At 76.0% G+C, this 25,269-nt stretch overlaps 1 protein-coding gene across 1 annotated transcript; it reads right to left on the bottom strand.

The window, feature by feature from the left end:
* On the bottom strand, positions 1-21,563 carry COL16A1 (collagen type XVI alpha 1 chain). The gene is made up of 70 exons (XM_062594366.1): positions 21,496-21,563; positions 20,605-20,714; positions 19,009-19,071; positions 18,782-18,899; positions 17,589-17,712; positions 17,222-17,500; positions 17,053-17,133; positions 16,821-16,955; positions 15,871-15,924; positions 15,381-15,416; positions 14,880-14,906; positions 14,651-14,713; positions 14,375-14,542; positions 14,108-14,143; positions 12,975-13,037; positions 12,765-12,809; positions 12,575-12,670; positions 12,419-12,457; positions 12,159-12,203; positions 11,900-11,935; positions 11,697-11,813; positions 11,578-11,613; positions 11,389-11,424; positions 11,213-11,299; positions 11,078-11,122; positions 10,954-10,989; positions 10,799-10,852; positions 10,358-10,474; positions 10,217-10,252; positions 9,985-10,092; positions 9,744-9,866; positions 9,621-9,674; positions 9,493-9,534; positions 8,820-8,855; positions 8,457-8,510; positions 8,234-8,302; positions 8,039-8,092; positions 7,876-7,902; positions 7,696-7,761; positions 7,430-7,535; positions 7,324-7,376; positions 7,184-7,237; positions 7,059-7,103; positions 6,872-6,979; positions 6,663-6,698; positions 6,468-6,548; positions 6,331-6,375; positions 5,954-5,998; positions 4,468-4,521; positions 4,316-4,369; positions 3,927-3,980; positions 3,745-3,789; positions 3,561-3,614; positions 3,427-3,462; positions 3,227-3,289; positions 3,001-3,072; positions 2,859-2,912; positions 2,725-2,769; positions 2,586-2,630; positions 2,461-2,514; positions 2,313-2,366; positions 2,171-2,221; positions 1,890-1,979; positions 1,738-1,773; positions 1,278-1,322; positions 1,004-1,192; positions 834-900; positions 563-739; positions 369-446; positions 1-273 (listed from the first exon to the last, which is right to left on the bottom strand). Exons 2-70 carry the CDS (start codon positions 20,681-20,683, stop codon positions 71-73), a joined length of 4,977 nt encoding a protein of 1,658 aa, XP_062450350.1. The 5' UTR covers positions 20,684-20,714; positions 21,496-21,563; the 3' UTR covers positions 1-70.
* Positions 21,564-25,269: the final 3,706 nt, after the last annotated feature.

The following is a 25,269-nucleotide window of genomic DNA, read 5'->3' as shown; positions in this document are numbered from 1 at the left end:
GCTGGGCCCAGAGGCGCCTTTACTGGGACGGGCCGCGCGGCGCAGGCGGGAGGGGGCCGTCGGGGCGCGCTCAGCCGAAGGGCCCCTTGACGCTCTGGGGCGGGAAGAGCGGCTGCTCCAGCGGCAGGGCGCCGTGGCACTCGGCCGGGCTGCACTGCCCCGTCTTGCCCGGCTGCCCCGTGGCGCCCGGCGGGCCGGGCACGCCGGGGACGCCCTGCTGCCCCACGGGCCCCGGCGGGCCCATCTTCCCGTAGCCCGGCGGGCCCTGCGGACCTGCGGGGGAGGAGAGCGGAGTGGCGGCGCGGCGGCCCCCGGGGCGGCGGCGGCGGCGGCGGGGGGGGGGTCCGCGCGCGGGGCGCGGCGCTCACCTGGGGGCCCCGGCGGGCCGCTGTCCCCCACGAGGCCCACGCCTTTCTCCCCCTTCTCGCCCTTGGCGCCCGGCTCGCCTGCGGGGGCACACGGAGCGGGGCTCAGAGGGCCGGCACGGCACGGCACGGCACGGCACGGCGCGGCACGGCGGACCCCCCCCCCCCCCCCGCCTCGCCGCCGCCTCGCCGCCTACCTCGCGCGCCCGGCACGCCTTGCCGCCCCTCTCTGCCGATCTGCCCCGGCAGCCCCGGGGAGCCGGGCGGGCCCGGGCGGCCCGGCAGCCCGTCCTTGCCCGGCGGGCCGGGCCGGCCCGGCGACGCCGCCGTCTCCAGCGGGAAGTGCATCCTCGTGGTGTAGTAGGCCATGCGCTCTGCGGGCACACGGCGGCGGGGAGCTCGGCCGCGGGGCCCCCGGGGCCGGCACCCCCGCCGCCGCTGCCCCCCCCCCCGCTCCCCGGCCCTCACCGTCGAACATCTTGCTCAGCTCCTGCTGCACGAACCGCTTGATCTCGTCGTAGCTCACGGCGTCGCCCTGGGAGAGGCAGCGGGGAGGAGACGGCGGCCGCCTGCCCCCTCCCCGGCACCCCCGCGAGGCGCCGCCTCCCCCCCTCCACCGCCACCACCGCCTTCCTCACCATCATCCCCGGGGGGCCCGGCAGCCCCGGGCTGCCCGCCGGGCCCGGCGCCCCGGGGGGGCCCCTCTCTCCGGCGGGACCCCGCGGCCCCACCAGGCCCATGGAGCCGCTCTTGCCGGGCCCCCCCGGCGCGCCGGCTCGGCCCTTCTCCCCCGGGTAGCCCCTCTCGCCGGGCGATCCAGCTTCACCCTGCGAGGAAACGGGAAAGAGAGCGGCGGGACTGAGCGCCGGGCCCCGCGCCGCGCTGCTCCGCGCCGCCGAGCTCGCTCCTCACCTTCTGGCCGGCCGGTCCCGCGGTGCCGGGCTTTCCCGGGGGGCCCTAGGGAGACACAGAGAAGGGGGCGTCACGGGTGGCTGGTTGTGCCACCGGCAAGGCCAGAGCAGCACCTCGGCCATCCTCCTCCTCTTCCTCCTCCTCCTCCTCCTCCTCCTCCTCCTCGAGGGCTGCAGCGGTGCCATGAGCAGGACGCAGGCGACGGACGGGAGGAAAGCCTGACCGCAGCACGGGGACTGGTGTCCCTCCAGGCCGCGGTGACGGCCCCCTCCGGCCCGCAGCGCCCCCCACCCCTCCCGGGGCAACCTCGGCGGGTCGGGGGGAAGCCGCGTCCCGGGAGAGGCCCGGCGGCAGCCCGAGGCGCGGAGCAGCGGCGCGGGTCCGCAGGAGCAAGCGCGGCGCGCGCGGGACAGAGCGGAAGCGGGGAGCGCGGCGTGGCCGGAGAGCCGCGCTCCAATACCTCTTTGCCGACCGGTCCATCGGGTCCTGGCTCCCCCTGGGAAACCAAAGGGAAACGCGAGATGAAGCCAGGTCCCGCCGTGCCGTGCCTGCACGCCCGGCCCTCCCCAGTGCGCCCAGCACCGTCCCAGCACGCCCGGGGCTGTCGCTCACCGGCGGTCCAGGGTGTCCCGGCGGCCCCGGCTGTCCCGGCATCCCCGGCAGGCCTCGGTCCCCCGTGGATCCCCGCTCGCCCTTCAGTCCCTGCGGAAGGGGCGGGAGGAAAACGCCGGGCGGGCGGCGCGGGACGCTGGCTTTGGGGAGCGGGCTGCCCCCGACCCCGTCTCCCTCCCCAGCGCCTGCAGCCCCGCGCCCGGCCAGCGCCCGCGGCTCCGGCTGGATGCCGGCGAGGTGGGACACGGGGCAGGACGAGCCCCCGGCGGGGCCAAACTCACCACTCCGGCGAGTCCGGCGGGGCCGGGCTGGCCCGGGCTGCCCGGGGGTCCCTGCGGAGCGGAGGAGGCGATGGGGACCTGCGCGCCCCGCCGGGGACGCCGACGTCCCGTGCGCCGGGGCAGAAGGGCTGCTTCGACTTACGATAAGACCCGGAGGTCCCTGCCGGCCTTGGGGTCCCATGGGTCCGGGGTCGCCCTGCGGAAGGCCGCGGGATGAGCGGCAGCGGGATCAGCCCGTGGGGCTGGGGGCTCCCGCAGCCCCCCGTCGTCCCCCCTCCGCCCCGGCTCACCTCTGCTCCGGGCCGGCCCGTGCTCCCCGGGGGGCCAGGTTTGCCGCAGTCACCCTAGGAGGACAAACGGACGCCGTGGGCAGGGGGTCCCGGGGGCGGCCGCCGCTCCGCCGCCGGCTGCTCACCTTCGGTCCCGGGAGCCCCGGGTGACCCGTCTTCCCCTTGAAGCCCTGCAGGGAGCAGAGAGGTCGGGCGGGCTCCCGCCAGCGCTTCCCGCACGGACAGCCTGCTCCAGCCCCGGCGCGCGCGCCGAGCACCACTCACCGGCAGCCCCATCATCCCCGGTGGCCCGGGGGGGCCGGGATCGCCCTGGGGAGACAGCGAGCGAGACGGGTCGGGGTGCGCGGAGCCGGGGGGGGACGCTGGCGCCCTCCCGCCGCGGCCGCCCGCCGCCTCACCCGCGCTCCCGGTTTGCCGTCCTTGCCGTCCAGCCCTTCCACGCCGGCGGGGCCCTGCGGGGCGAACGAGGAGGATTCGGAGCGCCGCTCGCTCCGGGCCTCGGGGATTGCTGCCGGGGGAGCCGCGGGAAGGAGGCCTTACCTGGATGCCGGGGGGGCCGGGGGGGCCGGGGGGCCCTGGCATCCCCGTGGGGCCGCGCATGCCCTCGCTGCCCTGCGAGAGCCGCGGGGAGAGAAGCCACGGTGAGAGGCGGCGGGGGCCGGGACTCCGCCGGACACGGAGCAAACCGGAGCTTTGCCGCATCCCAGCGCCCCGCCGTCACGGGGACCCCGCAGAGCGTCACCCGACCGAGCGGCGTCCAACTCACCTTCTCGGCCGCGGGCCCCGGGGGCCCTGCCGGGCCGACCTTTCCCGGGAAGCCGGGAGGTCCCTGAAGGGAAGAGCGGCGGTGAGCGGGGGCCGGGCACCGCGGCGGGAGCTCGCCCCCGGCCCCGCGCTCGGCCTCGCGGGCTGCGCGCTGGGCTCGCCCGTCCCGTGCGTCCCGCGTCCCGCGGGAGAACAACTCACCGGCGGCCCCGGGAAGCCCGGCTGTCCCTGGAAACCCTGCGGGCAGAGAAGAGGGGCAGGGGCAGCGGCTGCGGGCCGGGGCGGCCCCGATGAGAGCCGGGGGCGCGCAGAGCCGGGGCCGCGGGGACGCTCACCTGGTCGCCCTTCTCGCCGGCGCCGCCCGGGAGCCCGCGCTCGCCCCTCGGCCCCTGCGCGCGGAGGCACCGCAGCTCAGGAGGCGGCACGGCACCCGGCCGCCCGCCCCACCGCCGCCGCCGCCACCGGCCCGCGGCCCCGCGGGAGCCCAGCCGGCCCCGCGGAGCGGCGCCGGGAACCTACCGCTGGCCCCGTGGGCCCGGGGACGCCGTCCAGGCCGGGGGGGCCCTGCAAGGGGAGAGCGAAGCGGGGCTCAGGCGGCCACGGCGGGGGGCCCGGGGATGAGCCCGGCACCGCCAGAGCCCCGGCCGGCTGCCGGGGGGCCCGCGGGCCCCCCGCTCCTCGCCCGGCCCCACGGCACTCACCGGCTCCCCCTTCTCCCCAGGGGGGCCCACGTAGCCTCGCTCACCCTTGATGCCCTGCGGAAGGAAGGAGGTGACGGAGCCGCGGCGGGGGCTGGGGACGAGCAGGGGACGCCGGGGACGGATGGGGGGGGGGGGCACATGGGACCCGCGGGGCATGGATGGGGCACAGGGAATGGACGGCGTGCGGGGCACAGGGGACGCACTGGGCATCGGGGGACAGATAGGGCAGCGGTCCTGTGGGTCTCCAGGGGACGCATGGGGCATGGCTAGGGCACAGGGGGCACACGGGGAGGGACGGGGCACGGCTAGGGCGTGCGGCTCCCAGGCACGGACGTGGTGCTCGCAGCGCCTGCGGCAGCCCCGTCCCCGGCAGGGACACGTGTACTCACGGGAAGGCCGGGGGGGCCCGTGGCACCGGGATATCCAGGCTGCCCCGGAGGTCCCTGCGGAGGAGGAGGAGGAGGAAGATGCTGAGCTGCCCAGGCCAGTGCCCGGAGCCCGCATCACCCTCCCTCCTGCCGGGCTCCGCTCCGGCACTCACCGGCTCCCCTTTGGCTCCGGCAAGCCCGGCGGGGCCGCGTTCGCCCTGGAGACCCTTCGGAGAGACAAGAGAGCTGCAGCGGGGGGCTCGGCCGCCCCCGCCCCGGGGCTGCGCCCGCCCCGGGCAGCGCGCCCCGCGGCAGGGCCGGGGCTGCGGGAGCCCGAGCACGGCCCGCCGACGTTCACCATCTCCGCCGGCGCGATCCTGCCCCGGCACGGCACCGGTGCCTCCGCGCGCGTCCCAGCCAGGGCCACCGGGAACCAACCCGGCCGCCGCCACCGCCGCCGCCGCCTCGTCCCGCGGCAGAGGCGGCAGCAGGGCCGGGGCGCCGCGTCCCCGCCGTCGGCGGCTCCACGTCCGGGCGCTCTCCCCGCCGGAGAGCGGGCAGGGAAGGACGCCGCCGCTCGCTCCCGCGGAGCCTCGGGGCCGGCGCCGCGTCGCAGGGGTGCCCGACGGGGCGGCACGGCTCCCCGCAGCGTGGCCGGCTGCAGCCGCTGCCCGCACCGTGCTTTGCGCCGCGGCACTGGGCTCCCTCGGCCGGGCACCGCGCTGGGGCGGTCCGAGCCCCGGGGCAGGAGCCGGGAGCCCCCCAGGACCCCGAGCGCCGGGGCGGGCGCCGGGTGCAGCGACACGGGGCCGGGGCGGGGGGTTAGTCGGGGTTACGGGGTGCCGACGCGGTGGGAGGCTGGACAGGACACGCTGATACACCGCAGAGCGACGACCCACACAGACCGTGGTGTTACGGTGCCGTTAGCGGACGAGGGGCCGGGGGCGGGAGGCGGCCGCGGTGGGGCGGGAGGGCAGCACCCTCCTCCGCCGGCCGCACGGCAGGGGACAGCCTCGTCCCTGCCCCGGGCGGCACCCCGGAGCGTGACAACGTGCTGGGAGGGAGCACGGGTGGAAACAGCATGATGAAGATGAAGATGAGGATGAAGATGAGGACGGAGATGATGGTGCATGGGGGGTAGCCCCAGATGAGGTTGCAGAGAGCAGGAAGATGAGCCCAGGCGGCTCGGGCTCCACGGGGAGGTCGCGGGCTTCCCAGCTCCGGCCGGGAGCGAGGAAGGAGCCCGGGAGCCGACGGGGAGGAGCCAGGCGGCGCCGCGCCGAGCAGGTCCCCGCCGCGCCGGGCGCTGCCGGGCGCCGAGGCTGAGCCGGCCCCGGGGACGGCACCACCCAGCGCCCCCACGAGCGACGAGGGCAGCCGGGAACTCGGGTCCCCGAGCTCAGGAAGGTCGGTCCCGAGCCCGAGGAGCCCGGGGCCGACCAAGAGCGTGGAGATGGAGGAAGGGATGGAGAGCGGGAGATGGACATGTGGTGGCAGGCGAGGAGGTGAGAGCCGGGAATCGGCCGTTCCCGTGGCCGGAGCCCCGGTGCGGGGCCGGCGCCGGCACCGGCGGGGTGCTGGGACCGGGGGCGGGGGGGGGCACAGCCAAACCAAGCGGCAGCGACAGACGGCACACAGCAGAGCCGTGCTGGTCCTTACGGGCAGTCCGGGTGCGCCCGGCGTTCCGGGAAAGCCTGGGGGGCCCTGAGGGGAGAAACAGGCAGGTCACAGGCTGGAAACGGCCACTGGGAGCCGGGGCCGAGCCCGCGGGGCCGCCTCTGCCTCCGGCTCCGAGCACGCGGGCTCCGGCGGGGAGCAGCGCCGTCGCCTCCGTCTTCAGACTCGCAGCAGCCGGTGCCGGGGAGGGACAGCCGTGGCCCTCAGCCCATCACCGCGGCGTCGGGGCAGCGCTGTCCCCTCGGTGACTCACAGCCAGGGGACCGGGGTGTGTGTGTGGGGGGGTCCTAGCCCGCTGCCCCAGGGCCCCAAGTCGATTCCCTCTCGCACGGGCGCGCGGCCCCCGGCCGGGTACTTACGACGGGCCCAGGCGGCCCCGGGGGTCCCCGCAGTCCTGGCAAGCCCTGGAGGGAGGAGGGGGGGATGGACGCCGTGAGCCGCGGGCACCCCGGCGTCGTGCCTGGGGGGGCCGACCTGGCCCCAGCGCGGCGCCTACCTGCTCCCCTCTCTCGCCGGGGATGCCCGGGCTGCCCGGATGCCCGGGCTCGCCCACGCAGTCCGTGTCGGGGCTGTCGCCCTGCGGGGAACGGAGCCGTCTCAGGAGGCGCAGCCGAGCGCGGTGCAAAGCCAGCGCCGGCACCCGGCACCCGGCGCTGCAGCGGGCCGGGCCGGGCCGGCGTGCTTCACTCACCCGAGCCTCCTCGGCCCGCGGGAACTGGGCGAAGCACTGGAAGGAAACACCCGCGGGGCTGCGGCTGCCTCGCGGAGCAGCCGCAGGAGCCCCGGGGCGCTCAGCACCCCTGCCAGCGAGCACCGGCCCCGCGGCAGGGACGGCGGGAGCGTCCCCGCTCCAGCGCCCCGGGCCCCCCGCGCCTCACCCGGGGACGGGCGAATACTCACGCGGGCGCAGCTCTCGCTGCCGGGGGCGCCCGGCATGCCCTGGCCGCCCTTCTCCCCGCCGGGCGCCTCGAGGGCGGCCTGCAGCTGGGCGCAGTCCCCGCAGAGGCTCTGCGAGGGGGCAGCGGCGTGAGCCCCGGGCGCCCGGCGCGGGCGCCCCGCGGGCCGGCCGGCGTCCCGGCGCGCTCACCTTCAGCACTTCCATGTTCCTCTCGGCCACGACGGCCAGCGGCCCCTGGGAGGGGACACGGAGCAGGGAAAGGGCCGGTGTGCGCGAGCCGGCGGAGCCGCGCGCCCGGCGCTGCCGCTACCTACCAGGTCTCCAGCTGGCCCCGGCAGTCCCGGCAAACCGTTGTGTCCCGGGACCCCCTAAAGCCAAGGAGAGAGCTCGAAGCTCCCGACCTTCTGCTGAAAGCCGGGCAGTTATCCACCGTCCTGCCTCTCCCACCGCTCACCTGGCGTCCCGGGGCGCCGGGGGGGCCGGGGGGTCCTGGGGCTCCGGGGGGCCCTGCAACACGCCAAAGCACAAGGAGAGAAGGGAGGAGGGTGGTGAGGCGGTGCCGGGGCGCAGCGCGGGGCAGGCGGCTGCAGCGCTCGCGGGGAAAGCACACACCTGAGGGCCAGGCTGAGGCTGCCAGGACGTCCCGGTCCCAAGTCCTGGGGCTCCCTGGGGTCCAAGAGAAGGGCAGAGCGTTCAGCGGAGGCGAAGCAGAGGCGGGGGCCGGGCAGCGAGGCAGCCGGGGGGGCAGCGGGGGCGGCGGAGCGGGGGGCGGAGGCGGCAGGCGGCACGGCTCGGGCGGGCGCCCGCGGACGCGCTCGGTGCTTACCGGCATCCCGACGTAGCTGGCGTCCTGCCGCGGGCCCGGCTGGCACGTGCATTCGCCGGCGTCTCCCTGGAGGAAGAGGAGGGTGAGGGCCGGGAGGTCGGGCGCGGGGAGGCCGGGGCGAACCGCTGCCCCCCGCGGCGCAGGGCTACGGCACGAACCCGAGCCCCGGCACCGACTCACCTTCTCGCCGCGCGCGCCCTTCTCCCCCTGCGAGGAGGAAAGGCAGAGACGTGCGTTAGCCGGCGGCCCCCACCGTGCCCCCTCCCTGTGCCCGGCTGGTTCCCAGCCGCCCTTGGCACGGGGCGTCCGGCGGCACCGGCACCTCCCGCGCATCCCCACGTACCGGCAGCCCGCTGGAGCCAGGCAGCCCGGGGAGCCCCCGCTGCCCTTCGCGGCCCTGCGAGGAAGAGGAGAGCAGGGAGTGCGCGAGGCGGCTTTCGGCCCAGGTGCCCCGGGGACGCACCCGGGAGTCCGCCGGACCCAGCTGCCCGGGCGGCGAGCGAGGCCGGCGATGCCCAGCCGGCAAGGCAAGACCTACCGGTGGCCCCACGACGCTGGTCCCCGGAGGCCCCGGGGGGCCCGCGGCACCTTTGGGCCCCGGCGATCCCTGCGGAGGAAGGAAAGCCCGGCGTCGGGGCACCGCGCTGCAGCGGGGGGCTCCGGCAGGGAAAGGTCTGCCGGCAGCTCCAGGGGAGCGCGGATGCCCAGGGCCGCCGCGGCCCCGGCAGAGGTGGCGGAGGGACGGCGGGACGTTCCCTTACCTTGGCGCCTTTCTCCGCCGCGGTCCCTGGGGGTCCCTGGGGTCCGGGGGGTCCCTTGGGATGGGAGATGCCGTTAGCTCCCCCCCAGCTACGGGGCAGCCCATGGCCACCCTGGTGACCCGTGTGGGACGGGCTGCGCTGGCCCCCTTCAAATACTGACACCGCGCAGCAGCGACCCGGCACCGGCCCGCGAAGCCGCTCCAAAGATCGGCTCCGGACGGAATTACGGCTCTACCCTCTGCCCAGGGCAGTTGCACAGGAGAGACACCCCCCCACCCCCCCGTTCCCGCAGGAATGGGGCGGCTGCAGCCCGCGGGGCAGCCCAACCGCGGCGTGTTTCAGGGAGCCTCAAATGCTACTTACAGGTGTCCCAGGCGGTCCGGGCCTTCCAGGCTCTCCCTGGGGAACAGAGAGCATGTGAACACTCAGCACGGCATTGCCCGGCACGGCACTGCATGGTGCTGCATTGCCCAGCATGGCATTGCCTGGCCTGGCATCACCCAGCACGGCATTACCCAGCACGGCATTGCCCGGCACGGCACTGCATGGTGCTGCATTGCCCAGCATGGCATTGCCTGGCCTGGCATCACCCAGCACGGCATTACCCAGCACGGCATTGCCCGGCACGGCACTGCATGGTGCTGCATTGCCCAGCATGGCATTGCCTGGCCTGGCATCACCCAGCACGGCATTACCCAGCACAGCATTGCCCGGCACGGCACTGCATGGTGCTGCATTGCCCAGCACGGCATTGCCTGGCCTGGCATCACCCGGCATGGCATTACCCGGCACGGCATTGCCCAGCATGGTGTTGCACGGTACTGCACTGCTCAGTACAGCATTGCCTGGCATGGCATTGCCTGGCCTGGCATCACCCGGCATGGCATTACCCGGCACGGCATTGCCCGGCATGGCATCACCCGGCACGGCATTGCACGGTACCGCACTGTTCAGCACGGCGTTGCCTGGCCCGGCCCAGCGCCAGGCTCGGGCTGAGCTGGCGCAGACGCCCCGGGCTCGCGCCCCGCGCACTCACCTGCGGGCCCGGCTGGCCGATCCCCCGCGGGCCGGGCTCGCCCTGCAGAGCAGAGGGGGCGGTGAGCGGCGCCGAGGGCCCCCATGGCCCAGCCCCCCGCGGCCCGGCCCCCCGCGGCCCCTGCTCACCTGCAGCCCCTTCAGCCCGGCGGGGCCTTGAATCCCGGGCAGCCCCGGCTTCCCCTAGAACACACGCGGGTCAGTCCCGGAGGGCTCGGCGCCGCGGGGCGCCGGGGCGCGCGGGGCACTCACGGGTCTGCCCGGCTGGCCGATGCCCGGGGGGCCCTGGTCCCCTTTGGCGCCGGGTTTTCCGGGGATGCCGACCGCGTCCGAGAAGTCCCCTTGGAGGACGGGGCAGGATTCGCAGGCGTCTCCCTGGGAAGGACGGAGCGAATGCGGGCAGGTCGGGACGGGGCGGACGGACAGACGGAGCCGGGCGCCGCCGGGGCGACGGGGGCCCCACGCGAGCCCCCGCCAGCCCGCAGCGACTCACCTTCTCGCCTTTGGGCCCCGCCGGACCCCTGACGCCGGGCTCACCCGACAGCCCTGGGAGACCGGCTGTGCCCGGGGTGCCCGGGTCCCCGGGGCTTCCCGCGTCCCCCTAGCAAAGAGAGGGGACGAGGCTGGCGCAGGGCAGGGATGCGCCCGGATTTGCAGCCCTCGCCGCTGTCCCCAAGCTCCCCGCCGCGGCGCCGGGCTCCGCCGCTGCCCCGCGCCTCGCTCACCTTCTGCCCTTTGGGGCCGGCGTCGCCGGGTTTGCCCTGGGGAAACGGAGGAGCCGGTCAGGCCGCGGCATCCCCCTGCGGCAGGCAGGACGGGCGCCGCCGCCGCCGCGTCGCCCGGCCCCACGGAAAGGGGTCACTCACCGCTCTGCCCGGGGGGCCAGCGTCGCCCGGCTGCCCCGGCGGTCCGGGCACGGCCACGAGCGTCGCGGCCCCTTCGAGGGCCTGCGGAGCGGGAGGGCACTGCCCGCACGGCTCGCCCTGCGGAGGGGGGACACGTCCCGGTCGGAGCGGGGCCGCGGCAGGCAGCTGCCCGGGGCCGGGAGACGCGGGACCCCCGGCTGGGCTGCTGCAGCCGGGGCTGCTCTCCCGATCGCACGCCTGTCCCGTGCACCGAGTTGCACGGGTCTCAGCTGGATTTCCCCACTTGCCTACAACTAGCAAGAGACCGAACCCGCCGCGGACGGATGGAGCCGGACAGGCGGCATCCAGAGACGCGCCGCAGCCCTCCCGCGCCCTCGTGCCGGGGTCTCCGTGCCCGGCCGCGGGAGAGGGGGCAGGGAGCACCCCCACCGCAGCGCTCACCTTCTCTCCTTTGAGCCCCCGGACGCCCGGATCTCCCTTGTCTCCCGGCAGCCCCTGCACGGAGAAGGCGCCGCAGCGGTGAGATGCGGCTCGGCCCCGTGGACCGCCAGCCGCACGCGCCCGCAGCGCCGCGCGCCCGCCCGCCGCCCGCTTACCCGTCTGCCCGCGGGTCCCTCCTGGCCGCTGTCGCCCTGCAACGGAGCGGGAGCAAGGTGAAGGCAGGGCCGGGCAGGGGAACACGCAGCCGCCGCTGCCTGCAGGCGCGCGGGCATCACTCACCTTCTCGCCCTTGATGCCGGCCAGCTCGGAGAGCCCCGCTGCGCCCTGCCGAACACCGGGCGCCGTCAGCCGCCCGGCCGCCGCGCCACGCCGCCCGGCAGCCGCGGGTGCCCGGGGGCTCGGCCGCGTACTCACCGGCGCCGGCTCGGCGTCGTGCCCCGCCGCGGGGCTCCGCAGCAGCGCGGCCAGCACGCCGCCGTCGCACGGCACGCACGCGTCGCCCTGCGGAGGGGGCAAGGCCGCGGCACGGCTCGGGCGGGCCCCGAGGGCACCGCGCCCGAGCCGGCCGGGATGCACGGACGGACGCTCACCTTCTGCCCTTTTATCCCGTCGATGCCGCGGTCTCCCTGGGGGAAAGCAGAGGGGCCGGGCAGCAGCGCCTGGGTTCGGCCGCGGGCGACGGCCCCCAGGACCGTCTCGCCCCCCCCCCATCCCCACCTTCCCTTGGCACCCCCCTGCTCCGCAGAGGGTGCTCCAGCGGCCGCTCCGGCACCACCTACCCTGTCCCCTTTGGGTCCGGTGGGGCCGGGTCTGTCCTGGAGCCGGCGAAACCAGGAGGCAGCGTTAGGGGAGCGGAGCGGAGGGGCCCCGCGAGCCCTCCCGCCGGGCTGGCACTCACCGATACGCCGTCCCTGCCCGGCGCTCCGGGCTCTCCCCTGGGTCCCGGCTTGCCGGGGAGCCCGGCGGCGCCGAGCGCCTCGGCGGGGACAGTGGGGCACAGCTCGCACGGCTCGCCCTGGCGGAGGGGGGACGCTGAGACGTGGCCCTCGGGGGCCGGCGCGGCCCCGGGCCCCCGCGGCACCGCCCCGGTGCTGCACCCACCTTGTCTCCTTTCGGCCCCGCGACGCCGGGGGGCCCCTGCGGGAGGAAGGCAGGGGAGGGGGCTGCTAAGGGACCGGCTGCTGCCGGGCACGGGGCCGTGCCCCCCGCCGCGCCACCTGGCTCTGCCCTCCATCCGGCCAGGGACGGTCCCAGCTGGCAACGAGGACAGCAGCCCCCCGAGCCCCCTCCACGCCTGCGCTCGGATCCCATCCCTGCTCCGGAGCCAGGAAACCCCCTCCCTGCCCCCTGCGGTACTCACGGGCTTCCCAGGGGATCCTCCGGGTCCGGGAGCTCCGGCGCTACCCTAGAGGCAGGGACGGGGGAGCCTGAGCCCGCGGGACGAGGCCGCGCCGGGCCAGCGGCACCGCGAGCCGGCGGGACGAGGAGCTGGCTGGGGACGTGCGGGACGCTCCGGCGGCGGATGCTCCGGCCGCCCGGCGCGCAGCCCGCCGCCCCCCTGCTCCGAGCGCAGCCCGGGCACGGCCGGGCGGCACCGGCACCGGCCCCGGCTGGACTCACCTTGTCCCCCCTCGGGCCCGGGGGGCCGCCAGGGTCGCCCTGCGGGGAGGAGGCGACGGCGTGAGCTGCGTGCGCGCGCAGACGCGCCCGGCGCCCGGCCGGGCTTCGGGCCCAGCTGGCGACGCTTCCGAGGCGCGCGCCCACGGGCATCCTTACCGGCTTCCCCGGAAAGCCGATCCCCGGAGACCCCGGCTTCCCCGGGGGTCCTGGCTCGCCAGCCAGCCCCTCGGGTCCCACCAGGCCTGGGTCGCCCTGCAAGGCGAAGCGGGCGCTCAGCGTGGGTGCTGCACGGGGCACGGGGGGCTCCGGCGCCCACCCGCCCACCCCTCCCCAAGCCCCCACCTACCTTCTGGCCCTTGGGTCCCACCACGCAAATCTCGCCGGGACGGCCCTGCCGGGAGGCGGGGGGTGCGGGGTGAGCGCCCAGGCTGCCGCGCGCGCAGCTCCGTGCACGCGGCGGGGCCCGTGCTCTCGAGCTGCGCCGGCCCCCCCCCGGAGCACGCCCGAGCCCCGGATGCGGCTGCCCGAGGCGCGGGCGCCGTGGGGCGCTACTCACGTCGCGGCCTGGACGGCCCGGCTTGCCCTGGAGCCCCCCGGCGCCCTTCTCGCCCTTCTGGCCCTGCGGGAGCCGGGTGTCAGCCGGGGCTGCGCGCCCCCGCGCCGCGCTCGGCCCCTCCGCGAGCCCCGGCCCCGCAGCCGCAGCTTCGCTTTGGTGTGGTGCTGCACCGCTGCCCCCCCTGCACCGCTGCCCCATTGCACCCTGCACCGCTGCCCCACTGCACCGCTGCCCCCCTGCACCGCTGCCCCCCTGCACCCTGCACCACTGCCCCCGTGCACCGCTGCCGCCCTGCACCGCTGCCCCCCTGCACCCTGTACCGCTGCCCCCACTGCACCGCTGCCCCCCTGCACCCTGCACCGCTGCCCCCCTGTACCGCTACCCCCCCTGCACCCTGCACCACTGCCCCCCTGCACCGCTGCCGCCCTGCACCGCTGCCCACCTGCACCCTGTACCACTGCCCCACTGCACCGCTGCCCCATTGCACCGCTGCCCCATTGCACCCTGCACCGCTGCCCCCCCTGTACCGCTGCCCCACTGCACCGCTGCCCCATTGCACCCCTGCACCGCTGCCCCCCTGTACCGCTGCCCCCCTGTACCGCTGCCGCACTGCACCGCTGCCCCCCCCCTGCACCACTGCCCCCCCTGCACCACTGCCCCACTGCACTGCTGCCCCCCTGCAGCGCTGCCCCACTGCACCCTGCACCGCTGCCTCCCATGCACTGCTGCCCCCCAGCATCCTGCACTGCTGCCCCCCCTGCACCGCTGCCCCACAGCCTCCTGCATTACTGCCCCACAGCCCCCGCCCCACTGCCCCACAGCACCCTGCACACTGCCCCACAGTCCCCTGCCCTGCTGCCCCACCTCCCCCTGCACCGCTGCCCCACAGTCCCCTGCCCTGCTGCCCCACACTCCCCCAGCAAAGCCCTTGGGGAGCCCCGCTTGGCTCTGCAGGGGGCTGAGCCCCAACACTGGCCCGGGACAGTGCCAGCAGCTCCGGGGACTCCCAGGCCCGTCTCCCACGCGGGGTGGCGGGGGGGATGCTCCCGCCCGGACATCCCCGCCGCGACGCGGGAGGCGCCAGCCCGCGCCCCAGCTGCCTGCCCAGCCGCCCGCCGCGGGGCCGGAGTTACCTTCTGCCCGTCGGCACCGGTCGCTCCCGGGAGCCCCTGCGTGCGGCGGAGACGGCGGCGTCAGCGGGGCCGCGGATGCACCTTGCGCCGGCCGCGGCACGCTGCCCGGCCCCGGCCAGCAGCCCGGGGCCTCCGGGCAGGACGCGGCGTGCAAATATTTACACGCCGCAGTATAAACTTGGCCGCGGCGGAGCGGGTAGCCCGACGGGCCATTCCCCCCCCCCCCCGCCCCCGGCCCGGGCCCGGGCAGGCGCGAGCATCACCTACCGTGTCTCCGCGCTGCCCCTTCTCGCCCGGCGGGCCCCTCGGCGCACTGGGGACGCAGAGCAGGGGATCAGGGGAGGGCGGTGGGGAGGGGAGGGGGCCGGGGCGCGCCGAGAGCGGGGTCCTCACCTGCACGGGGCCGCCGGGGACCGTCCGCACGCAGTCGGCGCCCTGCGGGGGGGGGGGGGGGGGGGAAGAGGAGACGGCTCAGGGCGAGTCGGGCTCGGCAACGCTCCCCGTGCCCGGCCCCGGCCCCAGCCCGCCGCCGCGGACACTCACGCGGTCGCCTTTCTCCCCCTTGGCGCCGTGGGTGCCGGGCAGGCCTCGCTCGCCCTTCCCGCCCTGCAAGAGAGGACGGTGGGGCCGGCGCAGGCGGACGCGCCACGCTCGCCGCGGGGCCCCGCCGGGCGCAGGGACGCCCCGCGGGGACGGCGGCGCTCGGGCAGGGCGGCGGGTCTCCGCCGCCACGTCCCTGCTGCAGCTGGGCTCCGCGCGTCTGCAAACCTACCTTCGGGCCGGGGGGGCCGAGCGTCACCTGGGGGGGGGGAGGCGACAAGGACACAGGCGTCACGCGGGGCCCTGCGCCCCGGCACGGGCACGCCGCCGTCCCCGTCCCCATCCCTGTCCCAGTCCCCATCCTCCCCCCCCCGCCGCGCGCCTCCGGCCGGGAATTGCCATAGGAACGGGTCCACATCTGGAAGGCATCAGGGACCTTCCCTAGGCAGCCAGATGTTCCCCGGGACCCCGGCCAGGAGGAGCCGGAGGTCGTGGGGGGCCGGCGGAGATGACAGAGCTGCGCCGCAGCCGCCGCCGGCCCACGGGGACGTCGCCGGCACACGGGTTCCAGCAGCAAAGCCCCCGCAGCGCCGGGGCCAAAGCCAACGTCCTGCGGCAGCCGAGCTGCCCAGGCGGGAGAGGAGACGCGTGGCACGGCACGGCACGGCACGGCATGCGCAGAACAGCGTGGCACGGCGCAGCACGGCATGGCATGGCACGGCACGGCACTCACGTTTGCTGCATCCATCTGCGGCGAGCAGGGCGGGCACTGGAAGAGACGGAGCCGCCTTGGCGCCGTGCACGGCCGCCGCCGAGCCCCCGGAGCCCCCCGCGCGCGGCAGCGAGCCGCGGGGCCGCCGGTGCCCGCTCGCCGCCGCCCCGCGGGGCCTCACCTCCGCACTGCGCAGCCCCGGCTGCCCGGGGGGGGCCCCTCGGGCCCTGCGGGGAGGCGACGCGGAGCAGGGGCGAGGGGACAAGCCGGGCAGCCCCCCGCCCGCGCCGTGCCCCGCGGTCCCCGCCGCGCTCCCGGCGCCCACGCGGGCTCTTGGCCAGGGCACCCCGGGGCCCGCGCTGCTGCGCGGCGCTGCGGACAAGCTGCTTTTCGACTGCGTCCTTGCAGCCCCGGCAGCGAGCGGAGAGGCCCGCGGGCAGCGGGGCACGGCACGGCGCGGCGCGGGGACCCGAGCAGCCGGGCTGGGACGCCCTCTCCCGCCCGCCCTCACCTTCTCCCCGTGGTCACCCTTCAGGCCAGTCATCCTCAGAGCCCCTGCCGGCTCCTGCAGAGAGAGCGGAGCACCCGCGGGTGCACGAGCACATCCCTGAGCACCCAGCGCTTGCACCCGCCCGGGCCACCCTGGGTTATTCCTCCACGGGGGGAATCAAGGGGTTAAACCCGCCCACGGGTCTGTCGGGCAGAGCTGGTGGGACGCCCAGGGGTGACGATCTCCCCAGGGCCGGATCCGCGGGGACCCCGCCGCCCGCCCCACGCCGCCCGCGGAGCCCGGCTCCCCGGCTCGGCTGCCAGCGGCCTCCCCCTCCTTGCTCCGCCGCGCTCCCCCCCCCCCCCGCCGCCCCCGCGCCGAGCGTCGCGGGCTGCGGAAAATGTGAGGCAGGGCTTTTCCAGCGGCTGGATCAACGTGGCTTTGTGCTCCGCGGCGCCGGGCGGCCCGCGGCCAGGCCGGGCGCCCGGCACACAGCCCGAGCGGCGACGGTGCTGCAGGAGCAGGAGCGTGCGGGCAGCCGCGCTGGGGCTGGCTGCTCCCTGCCCCCCCCATTGCTGCCCCACAGCCCCCTGCACCACCACCCCATGGTCCTATGCACTACAGCCCCCCGCATTGCTGCCCCACAGCCCCCTGCACCACCACCCCATGGTCCCATGCATTACAGCCCCCCACATTGCTGCCCCACGGCCCCCTGCACCACCGCCCCATGGTCCCATGCATTACAGCCCCCCACATTGCTGCCCCACGGCCCCCTGCACCGCTGCCCCATGGTCCCATGCATTACAGCCCCCCATATTGCTGTCCCACGGCCCCCTGCACCACCGCCCCATGGTCCCATGCATTACAGCCCCCCATATTGCTGTCCCACGGCCCCCTGCACCGCTGCCCCTCGTCGCCATCCCCGGGGAGCTGGTGCAGCCGCTGCCCCCCGCCATGGCCCGAGCCCTCACCGCGCTGCCCCACGGCTCCTCGAGGCAGAAGCAGCGGGTGTACACCCTGCCCTCGGACCGCGGCGAGATCTCGATCAGGTTGCTGCTCTGCATCAGCTCCGCTTGCCGCCGCGTCTTGGGCGCTTCGGCGAAGCACTGCCCGGAAAAGCAGGGGGCTGGCGGGGGCCGGCGGGGGCCGGCGGGGCCGCGCCGCGCACGGTGCCCCAGGCCGCGCAGCGCCAGCAGCACTCACCCCGCTGGCCGAGATCTCGCAGCATCCCTCCTGCCTCGCCAGCTCGGCGTCGCAGTACAGCTGCGCCTGCTGCAGGTCGAACTGCGGCGGGAGCGGAGCGGCGGCGTCGGGCGCAGGCAGGGCCGGGCGCCGCGCCGCCGCCAGCGCCCGCCCCCGCCGGGGCACTCACCCGCACGGGGCTGCCGCGCACGGCGTCCAGGCCGAGGAAGGCATTGCCCTCGGGCAGCAGCGCCCGCCGGGGCGCCAGCGGCTTGGAGGAGATGTAGCCGCAGTCGACGTGGATGGACACGGCGTGGCTCTGCACGCCCAGGGCCACCTTGTGCCACCGGCCGTCGAAGAGGGACGAGACCCCCTTGCCGGCGAAGACGGTGCTGACGAACGCGTCCTCCCCCGGCGCGCGGGCCTGGAACTCGAGGCTCTTCTCGGGGCCGTGCAGGGCCAGCGAGAGCTGGGCGGAGAGGGCGCGCGGTGCACGGGGCTGCGGCCTCGCCGGGCGCGCGGCCCCGCGGGCTCCCGCGGCCCCGGCCGCCTCGTACCTGCGGGTAGCCCCGGCGGTCGGTGGCCTGGAAGAGGTACCAGTCCTCCCCGGTGCTGTTCTTCTTCAGCAGCAAGGTGAGGACGAGCGTGAACTCGGGGGGCAGCCCGCGGGGGAACACCTGCCTGCGAGGGCGGCCGTCAGCGGACGGGCGGAGAAAAGCGAGGGAAGAAAGGCGAGGAGCCGAGCCGGAGCCGCGCGGCCCTGCCCGGCGGGTCCGCGCCCCGCTCGCCCACAGCTCCGGGGCTCCCGGCCCCGCTCCAGATGTTTGCTTTGGGCAACGGTGCTGCCAGCGGAGGCGAGGCAGCTCTCGGCCTCGGCTCCACCGTGCCAGCGATTTTCCAAGCCACCGCTCCGAAGCGGGACCGGGGCAGCTGCAGGCGGTCCCATCCGCGCTCCGGAGCCGCCGGCGCCGAGGGGCAGAGCCGGAGCGGAGCCGGGGGCAGCCACGGGAGGCCCCGCGGGGCAGGCGAGCCGGCTCCCCCGGCCGGCAGAGCGGGACGCCGAAGGGCCCCTCTCCGCATCCGTCCCCGCGCCGCGCGCTTCCTGCGGGCTGGCGCCCGGCCGCCACGGGCACCGGGCCAAAAGCAACAGCGGGCTGCAGCATCCGCCATCGAAAAGCCGTCTAAGGACTTGGCCGCCGAGGCCAGGGGCCAAGGCTGGATCTCCTTCATCCCACGCTGCCACCCTCGCCCCGAGCACCCCGTGGGAGGGCCCCTTCCCCGGCTCTCCCCGGCGCCTGCCTCCGGGGCGGCTTGGGGACCGCGGCGGGGCACGGTGCAAACCGGAGCCTCCTCCGGCAACCGGCTTCCCGCGCTGCCCCCGAGGACGGGGACGCGCTGGCCACGCTGCAGCCGCCGAGCCCACGCGCCGCCGCGCGCCGTCCCCGGCACGGGGGGGACGGGACGCGGTGGGGAGGAGACGCGGCGCTGCCGGGGCGCAGCCGCGGCAAACGGGGCAGCCCCCGCTCAGAGCGTCGAGCCGCTCGCCTAGACCCGGGCGGGCGGCTGCCGAGCGCGGGAGAGCAGGCGCCGAGCGGCGCTTGCGCAAGGCCTGGCCGTGGCCCAGCCGGGCTGTCTCGGCCCGCGGCTGGCTTTCGAGGAGGGAGGTGACCCGGGCGGTACCGTTCTGCCCCCTTCCCCGAGAGCCGCTTTCCGGGGCAGTGCCGGGACCCGCGCCCGGCCCGGCGCTCACCGCGTGGGCTGCACCAGCGGCACGGCGCCCAGCCGCAGGATCAGCGGCCCCTTCGGGTTGCGGATTTTCTTGATGGAGGAGATCTTCAGCAGGTTGAACCTTTTCACGAGGTTGAAGCCTGCGGGTGCGGCAGGGCAGGGGGCTGAGGACCGGCGCGCGGGGAGCCCTGCCGCGCGCTGCGGCTCGGGGCCGGGACGTTCTCCGGCGGCGCCGGGGGCTCTCCTTACCCGTCACGTTTTCATACTTGTCCCCGAGCAGATTTTCCTCCCGCAGCTGCGGACACAGCTCCCCTGCAAGGCAAATCACAGCTCCCGATGCAGCCGGGCTCCTGCTCCTCGCGAGCAGCCCGCCCGGATTCGGGAAGCGTATTTTGAGCGGAGGAACCACGTGCTCGGACCTGCCCGCGGCCGCTCTGCGCCCCAGCCAAGCAAGCGCCCCAGGTGAAGCATTCTTCCCATTTGCGGTGCGTTTTGCCCCAAAACAACCCCGTGGCTGGACGCGAGGAGCAGGCGCCCAGAGCCGGCCCTGCACACCCGTCCCAGCAACGCCGCTGGGGCCGGGCGGCCCGAGGCTGCCGGCGCGGAGGCGGGGGCCAGGGCCGGCGCACCGGGGCCGCGCACCTCCGGCGGGGAGGCCGAGCAGCCGGCGCCGCGCGCGACGGGCCGGGAGCGGGGACAGGCAGGAAATGCCGTATCAGTCATGACTGCTGGGAAGCTATTTGCAACTGCACTGATGTACTTATTACTTTCGCAGCAATCCTCCTCCTCTGCTGCATGCTACCAGATGTTAAGCAGCACAAGGCAGAGGAGGAAACCCGGGGATATCGACAGAGGAATTTGTTTGGCCTCCACGCACGCTCCAGCCTGCAGCAGCCATGGCTGTTGAACAGCTCGCCCGTCTCGGCCCGGGCCGCCGACTGTTGCCAGAGGACGGATCCGGGCTCAGGGATGGGACCTCGTGCTGCTGTCCTCTCCCTCTGCCCAATACAAGGCCACGGCGCTTCTCCCCAGAGCTGACCACTCGCTCGCACGCCAACGGCAGCCGCACGGAGCGGCACCCCTCGCCCCCGTCCACAAAGGTGCTTCCCCAAGGAAGCAAAGTGCAAGCGAACCGCCAGCCCTCGCGGCGGGGCCGGGGCGTGCCGAGGGAGCCCCGGGGCTGCTCGGAGGCCTGCAGACCGCGCTCGGAGGAGCAGGGCGGCTTGCGGCGTTGGAACGAGCCCGGGAGGCACGCTTCGCTGCCCGAGACGGCGGGCCGGGGCAGAGCTCCCCCCGGAGGCAGTGAGATCATCGGCAACCGGGGCGGGAGGCAGAAAAACGAAGCATAAATCACCCCGGGTGCGATCGCCTTTCCAGTCTCTCCCGGCCCCAGCACTGCTCCCTCCCTGCACCGGGGCAGCTCTCGTTTCCCGAGCGAACGGCCCAGAGCCAGGCGGCCCCGGGGCGCCGCAGACGGTGCCGTGCGCCCGCCTGTGCACGGCCGCGGGGGGCTGCGCCGGGGCGGCGCTCGCCGGCGCCTGCTCCGAGCCCCGACACAGGGCCCCTGCTCGGAGAAGCGGGATCTTGGCTGCGCGCTCGCTGCTTCCCTGCCTCCTCATGCACGGAAACCACTTGGAAAGGCTGGACGCTGCCGGAGGGGCTGCAACTGCGCTGGTGCCGGGGGGGGCAGCAGGATGGCCCCCCCCAGCTCCCCCCGGCAAAGCCCCACGCACGCGGGGCCCTGCTGCTAGCGGCTCCTCCCAGCCAGCCGCCTCCGAGTCAGCCGGTGCCGGCACCGCGCCGGGAGCGTCTTGCCGGCGCCCCCGCGCCCCCCGGCCCCCTTACCTCCCGCGGCCGAGGGCAGCTCCTTCCCCTCGCAGGCGCTGACCAGCCCGGCGAGAGCGAGGGCCCAGAGACCCCTCATGGTGCGGCGGCGCGGGGCCCGCGCGGGCGTCCTGCACGGGGAGACACGGGGCAGGAGTGAGGTGCCCGTGACGGGTCGCGCCTGGGAGCGCGCGCACGGGCACCGTCGCCCCAGGCCACTCTTTAACAGCTGCAGGGTCCCCTGGAGAAGAGACGTTCGCGGGATTTGCCCGTCCCCAAAGGGCATCTCCCTGGGGTGATGCAGGAGGAAACGGGCCGGGATTCAGCACCTTGCGACAGCCCCGTCCCTGTGACGAGGGAGCCGGCACTCAGGGGAAGCCGCCCGGGGCCAGCAGCCCCGGCTCTGCGAGGGGTCCCACCACCCCACCCGAGCATGCAGTGAGGGGCACCCCATGGGCACCAAAGCCAGCCTCCGTCCTGCAATAGCCGCAGGGTATCTGTGCAAACAGGCACGTGGCGGTTAGGCACCGGCTCGCCGTCACAGGAGCTCGCCTGTTGCTCCGGCGCTGCCAGCGAAGCCTCTGGGCACAGAGGAGGATCCAACCCCCGCGGCCACGGCGCTGGGGACAGCGAGCGTGGCCCCACGCACTGCGGGATCCCCCGCCCACTGCGGGAGCCCCCTCCCAGCCTGGCCCCTGCAAACGCGCGGAGCTAGCCCCCAGGGCCCCACGTCTGCGGATGCAATCAACCCACCAGCCCCAGCGTCTGGATTTGCCCCCAAACCCCCAGAAACCTGGGCGCTGAGCCACACCAGAGCGGACTGGGCGCTGCCTGCTCAGGAGCCCCGCGCAAGGCTTCGGCCCCTCCCGCCTCGTCTCCCGGTCCCGCGTGGATCCCCGGGGTCACCCGTACCTGGCCTCCCTGCTCCCTGCTTCCTGCCACGAGGCAAGGCAGGGCCGGGGCAGCCGGAGCCGGGCGTCGCGACGGACCGGACACGCTTGGCTCCCGCCACCGCAGCCGGAGCGGGGGATGCACCGCTGCCGCTTTCACGTCACGGCGGCCGGGGGGGCCTTGTGCCCGGGGCCCCCGGCTCCACCCTGCCTGCACCTGGCTCTGCCCCGCACGCCGCTCTCGCCTGCTCCGGCGGCCGCAGCTCCCTGCCCTGTCCCAGCTCCCTTCCACCCTCTGCGCCCCGAGCGCCTCCCGGACCGCTGCGAGCGCAGCCCGCGCCCGCCCGGCTCCGCGCCCGGCGCTGCCCCGGCTCCGCGGCCCGCTCCGGGCAGGGCGCGCGGGGCCGCGCTCACCTGCGGCGGCGGCGGCGGCGGCGGCGGCGGCGGCGGCGGCGGGGCTCGGCGCGCCGCGGCGGCTCCGCGCTCCGTGCGCCTGCGGGGCGGGGGCAGCGCCGCGGGCCCCCGGCAGCTCCGCCGCGCCGCGCCGGGCCGCCCCCGCCGCCTTCCCCGCCCCCCGCCGGGGGGGCCCGAGCCGCCCTCCGCCGAGGGGACTTCGCTTTCCCTCCTCCCCCCCCTCCCTCCTCCCCGCCGTCTTCTTCCTCCTGCCTTGGCGGAGGGGCGAGGGAGGGGGGCTCGAACCCGCCACCCCCGCTCCCTACCGCCGTCTTCCTCTCTTCCCGAGGGGCACTCGAACCCTCGGCCCTTCCCTTCCTCCTCCTTCCCTGTCCCGGGGGCTCTCGAACCGCCGACCCCCCTCTCTCCCTGGTGGGGACTCGAACCTGCCACCCCCACCCAGAGGAGGGGATCCCCTGGGGCGCATGCTGCCAGCAGGGCTCCCCGCAGCCCCGGTCCCCATGCAGGGGACAAACAGGGCTCCTGGAGCCCCCCAGGACCAGCCCTTCCTGCTCCCTGGGGACACCGAGGCACAGAGGGGACGGGGACCAGGTTCTGCCCAGGCAGCTCCCCGGGGGAGAGGGGGTGTCCCGGGGCCGGGATCCTCCCGCCGCTTCCAGGACACCTGGGTTCCCGCCAGGCCTGGGCGAATCGGTCCAGCTCGGGCGCCCCAGTGCCTGGCTGAGACGGGAGCAGCCTGTGGGACGGGCGGTCCCCGGGGGGCCCGGCGGCTCGGGGACGCTCCGGCCCGGGGACGGGGCCTCTCCCACCGGCACGGCTCCCGGAGGCGCAAACGCCCGCCTCGGCTCCCCGTTCACCCCGAGCAGCCAAGCCGCCAACTTTCCAGGGCTGAAGAGTCGCCTCTGCAGCAGCGGCAGTGCGGCCCTGCCAGCGCCGAGCCGGCGCGGTGCCCCGGGCGCAGCTGGCACCAGCCCCGCACCGGGGATGCCCTCGCCCGCTCCGCTCCCCGGCTTCGGTGCTGCAGTGGAGACGGAGGCCCCGCTGCCGGCCGTGACCCCCGTCCCCCTTGCAAAGGGTTTTCCTGCCGGCGCTGGCGCGGGAGCAGAGGGTGAGATCTGCCCCGCGGGAACGTCAGAAGCGCCCGCAAGAGAGGGAGGGAGGGCGCAGGCGGCCCCCGCTCCCGCCGCGGCCGGGCCCCGCCGCCCGCGCTGGCTCAGGGGCAGGGCCCAGCCTCCAGGATTCCCCGGGAAGGGGCCGCCGCCGCTCCGAAATGGCAGCGAAGCGATTCTCCAGCGGCCACGCAGGGGCAGGCCTGCGCCGAACGGGAACGCGGCAGAGCCAGGAAGGCCTCGCCGGGCGGACGGACAGATGAACGGACAGGGTGTTGGGGGGGCTCGCGTCCCGCTGGAGCCAGCGCCGGGCGCAGATGCATCCGGGGAGCGGTGAGCTGCGGGCTCGGCTCCGGCCCTTCCGCCTCCCGCAGCGTCGCAGCGGGCTGGGGCTTGGAAGAGCGGGCGGCTGCGGATGCTCAGCTCGGAGCCGGGGGCTCCCGGCACGGCACAGCACGGCACGGCACGGCGCGGGCAGGCCCCTGCTCAACCTCTTCCCTCTCAAATGATGACAAATCCATTTACGCCGAAGCTTTACGAACACGTATCAGAGACGCATGCATCTCAATAAACGCGCTCCAATTAACAACTGATAGCTATTCAGCCCACGGTAAATAAGCCGTCTCGGGCAAAGCGAGCACGCGCCGCTCCCGAAGCCGCCGTCCGTCCCGCCGACGGCCCGAGGCGCGGTGACGGAGCACTTGGCTCCTTCCCTAGCTGCCTACCATAGCAATTCAGGGTAATTAAAGCAAGCGGCTACGAAACGAACGAAACTTTTATAACACCTTTTTATTCGCCAATTATTCACCCCGTGCCGGTCTCGGTTTAAGCCCCGCCGGCAGCGACGCAGGTCGCGCACGGGGACGAAGGGCGCCCTCCTCATCATCGCACCAGCGCCGGCCCGGCCGGCAGCGCCCGGCGCGACGCCGAGCCCCTGGGCGCGCGGCCCTGCGGGGACGGCTCGGCCCCGGTGCCGGCGGCAGCAGCCGGCAGGGCAGGGCTCCCGCGCCGCCCCGGGGAGGGAATTCCTGCGGCCGGGATTGAGGCGTCTCAGCATTTATCCCGGCAGCGGTCTGGGCGCAGGCTCCCGGATTCCAGCGTTTGCAGGGAAGGGAACAGCCTGAGGCAATTCTTTCCAGCTCGATGGAGACAGTTCCCTTCGGCCGCGTCAGAACAGCGGTTTTGCCTCTTTCTGGAGGAAATACTTCGAGGAAGATCAAAGGGAGAAGCCATCGGAAACCCGGGCGGAGGAACTTTCCACCCCAGCTGTGCCGCGCCGCGCCGCACCGGGCTGTTCCGCGTCTCAGAGTTTTCTCTGTCGCTTCCACCCCAAGAATGAACGTTTTTGGCGCGGCAGGCAGCTTGGCGAAACGCTCCGGCTCCGCCGCAGGCTGCAGGCGGAAAGCGGCTTCGGGGCGCCCCAACCCGCCGCGGCGCCTCCAACCGCCGTGCGCGAGCCCCGCGCCGGGATTCGGGACCCCCGCGGGCAGTCCCCGTGCCCAGCCTGCCGCGGAGCCCCTGCCCGGGTCCGGGGGGGGGTCGCCGGGGGCCGGGCAGCCGCACGCCCCGGCGCCGCCGGCTCCCCTTGCCGGTGCCCCCGGCGCAAGGCCGCCGCCGCGGCCAGCGCCACTCGCGCCTCCATGAGTAATCAAAGCTGCTAATTGCCAACAGATGCCCCGGGAAGGGCTGGCGCCGCCTCTGCGGCCGCGGGGCCGGGCAGGGGGCCGGGGCGGCGGGCAGGGTCCCCAAACCGCCCCGGCGCCGCTCCTGCTCGCGGAGTCAGCAACCGGCCCGAGCCCGCCGGCGAGCCGCCCCGGGGAGGGGGACGGTGCCGGGCCCGGCGCGCGTCCTGCGCCGTGTCCCCCCCCCCCCACGGCGCCGACCCCGTTGCACAACCGGAGCTGGCTCCAGCCCAGTGCCGGAGACACGGGGGCGGGAGGTGGCCCAGGGGTTGGGGAGTCCCCCCCCCCACTCCCCGGACCTCCGTCTTCGCCGCTGCTGTCCGGGGTGGTTCGGAGGCTTGGCAGGGGGAGGAAATTTGGCCCCTTCCCCACGTCACCGCGCGGCAGCTCCCAGCCCGCTTCTCCCAGCGCCCCAAACTCAAACCAGATGGTGCCCGCGAGAGCCAAGTTGTGAAATTAGCGCTTCAGCCCCGGGGGGGGGGGGCAAATCCTGCTCCCGTACCCCAGCAGGGCTCCGGAGCAGCCCCCGGCGGAGAGACCCCCGCGACCGGAGCCGCCGCTGGGCGTCGAGGGGGCGTCCCCCCGCGCCGA

Source organism: Rhea pennata, chromosome 23, assembly GCF_028389875.1.
Source record: "Rhea pennata isolate bPtePen1 chromosome 23, bPtePen1.pri, whole genome shotgun sequence".
Taxonomy (NCBI): Eukaryota; Metazoa; Chordata; class Aves; order Rheiformes; family Rheidae; genus Rhea; species Rhea pennata.
The sequence above is the reverse complement of the archived record's forward strand: the minus strand, read 5'-3'. Positions and strand labels throughout refer to the sequence as shown.

Coding starts and splice junctions, on each gene's coding strand:
- COL16A1 (XM_062594366.1), bottom strand. CDS start 20,683: ATGAGGGGTCTCTGGGCCCTCGCTCTCGCCGGGCTGGTCAGCGCCTGC. Junction 7,536..7,695: donor CCAGCTACGTCGGGATGCCG/GTAAGCACCGAG, acceptor CTTGGACCCCAG/GGAGCCCCAGGACTTGGGAC. Junction 6,699..6,871: donor GCAGCGAGAGCTGCGCCCGC/GTGAGTATTCGC, acceptor GTTTCCTTCCAG/TGCTTCGCCCAGTTCCCGCG.